This window comes from Oncorhynchus kisutch, linkage group LG4 (assembly GCF_002021735.2).
Source record: "Oncorhynchus kisutch isolate 150728-3 linkage group LG4, Okis_V2, whole genome shotgun sequence".
In the NCBI taxonomy this organism is placed as follows: Eukaryota; Metazoa; Chordata; class Actinopteri; order Salmoniformes; family Salmonidae; genus Oncorhynchus; species Oncorhynchus kisutch.
Genome location: NC_034177.2, coordinates 61,535,670 through 61,537,916, shown reverse-complemented (window position 1 = coordinate 61,537,916; position 2,247 = coordinate 61,535,670). Strand labels below are relative to the sequence as shown.

Below are 2,247 nucleotides of genomic sequence, written 5' to 3'. Positions count from 1 at the left end.
CTACAAACAGTACGGCTATAGTTTATTAATAACAGTTATGTTAAGAGATTGTCAAGAGAGAAGACACTTGCTTTCATGTGCTCATCTGTCCCAGTTCGGTTTGTCGTGCTGTCAGTGATCCTTGCCTTCACTCTGTGAACGAGATTCGTTGCAATTAAAAAATATACATTGCAATGCTTTCTAAACACTCCCTGGTTACAACCATAGAGTTGAATAGAGGCCAGACTTGACCCAAAGATTTTTTTTGTGTCATGGGAAGTGCCACTGAGGGCCATTCACCATTTTGAAGTAGTCAAATGGATATAACTTGCTCTGGGTTAAGCAAGGTTCACAGAATTCCATCCAGGTTAGCAGGGAGGGTCAGCCAATGGATTATACTCCTGAGCAAACATTCCATAACTGCAAGTGGCAGTAAATCACCAAACTTGGCCTGATACCTGTTCAGACTATACACACTACAACACACTAGTGGTAGTATGCACCTTTCAGTTTAATAACGAACTGTCAATACACTCAAATAAGTAAAAGAAGAAGAAATTGAAAACTTGAAAATGGATGTAGCCTTAAATGGCTCCGCCCATGCTTTCACAGAAGCAGCCATTGTAAAGACAGGAGAAGCATTTTTTTAGTATCTCTATGGTAACAACTGCCCTATCCTAAATGTTGAACACATGAATAGCCTACTTTAAGATGATATACACTGTATGCTTTGCAATGACTTTAAAATTCAATGTGAGGATGAAGAAATATAAATCAAATCAAAAATCTGAATGTATTGGTTACATCCGCCGAACACAACAGATGTAGACTTTGCAGTGAAATGCTTACTTACGAGCCCATTCCCAACAATGCAGAAAAGTGTTTGCTAAAAAAAAAAGGACATCGTAACACAATAAAATAACAATAACGAGGCCATAGAGCGATGTGTGTTGTTCATGTGATATGACACATGACTCGCATTAATGTTTATGATCAGAATTTGCATGTACAGCACATTTAGGTCTTCTCTGTGTCAAAATAATACAAATGATGCTTACTTATGCAGCTGTAATTTCACAGTGGTGTTCACATAGCCGTTCTTGGCCCTGAGGGTTTTGATGCGCTTCCAAGCAGCAACAATGTTCCTCACCAGAGAGATGTCTGCCTGCCTCTCAATCTTCAGTGCTACATGGGTCTTTCTGCAGTGAGCGGATTCATTAAAGCGATACCTTTACAAACATAGAGGTACAGTAAAGAATCGTATTTCTTAGAACAGAAATCCCTCTCACCGTATTTGTTGTCTCAGATCCTGTAACTTTGAGCAAGGAGCAGTTTCATCAGTGGTGGTCAAGGCTGTTTCTGACTTCTTCAGCCCGCTTAGCTACCAGGGGTGAGGTACAAAAAAATATTTCAGATTAACAATATACTACGGTATGACTGCATTCCTTTCCCCAAATGATTTCAATTGTACGTTTTGTGATAGTGTTGTACCTTGTCCTGCAGAGAGGTAGTTGCACCCTTCATCTCACGGGTTTCATAATGCTCATAGAGCTCATACAGTCTCTGAGCCAACACATGCTCTGTGCTAAACAGGGGGTGATGGGTGAAATGCAGCCTGGCTAGGGTCAGGTCAAGCTGCCACAGCCCTGCACTGCCATCTGCATTAGAGACAACAGACCCTGCACTTCGCAGTTTATCAGGCTGCAAGGGGACATGGTATTACTGACTGGCTGTAGGTGCTTCAAGCATGGTATTAATGACAGGTGGGATTAGGTCAAGTGTCTTTAAAAATGGGTATTGCATCAATGAAAAGAGGGATTTTATGTAACAAGCCATTCCACTCGTAAGACATTACAACATTACACATTTTACATAACACATAGCACACTGAAGGACAGACTCACCCTCATGTGCACCGTGGCCAGACAAGGAGACTGGCATGAGAATGGGAAATCTACTTTACAATGCCAATACTTCTGGATTGGGTCCGGAATAGCAATCATGCAACCATTCTCTCCAAACCAGGACTGTCCCTGAACGACAAGAAGTGCACAGCATCTCTGCTCACTTTTGCTTACACATGATAAAGGTCAACGTGATACTTTGCTGATAAAATGTAGATAAAACCAGATAAAATGTAATGTGCCTTTATATCAGCAAATGTACATTTTCGTCATTTAGCTAAGCAGTATACTGTACATAGCATAACATTTTTCATTAGAGCCGATTCCATATATTTCCTGAATGGTAAAAGGCACCATTTGATGA

At 40.7% G+C, this 2,247-nt stretch overlaps 1 protein-coding gene across 1 annotated transcript; it reads right to left on the bottom strand.

Annotated features, from left to right (window-relative positions):
- Positions 1–6: 6 nt before the first annotated feature.
- Positions 7–1,995, bottom strand: LOC109888750 (protein CC2D2B-like). Its single transcript, XM_031823373.1, has 5 exons — positions 1,884–1,995; positions 1,471–1,680; positions 1,269–1,360; positions 1,038–1,178; positions 7–132 (listed from the first exon to the last, which is right to left on the bottom strand). Exons 1-5 carry the CDS (start codon positions 1,980–1,982, stop codon positions 36–38), a joined length of 639 nt encoding a protein of 212 aa, XP_031679233.1. The 5' UTR covers positions 1,983–1,995; the 3' UTR covers positions 7–35.
- Between the last annotated feature and the right edge of the window lie 252 nt (positions 1,996–2,247).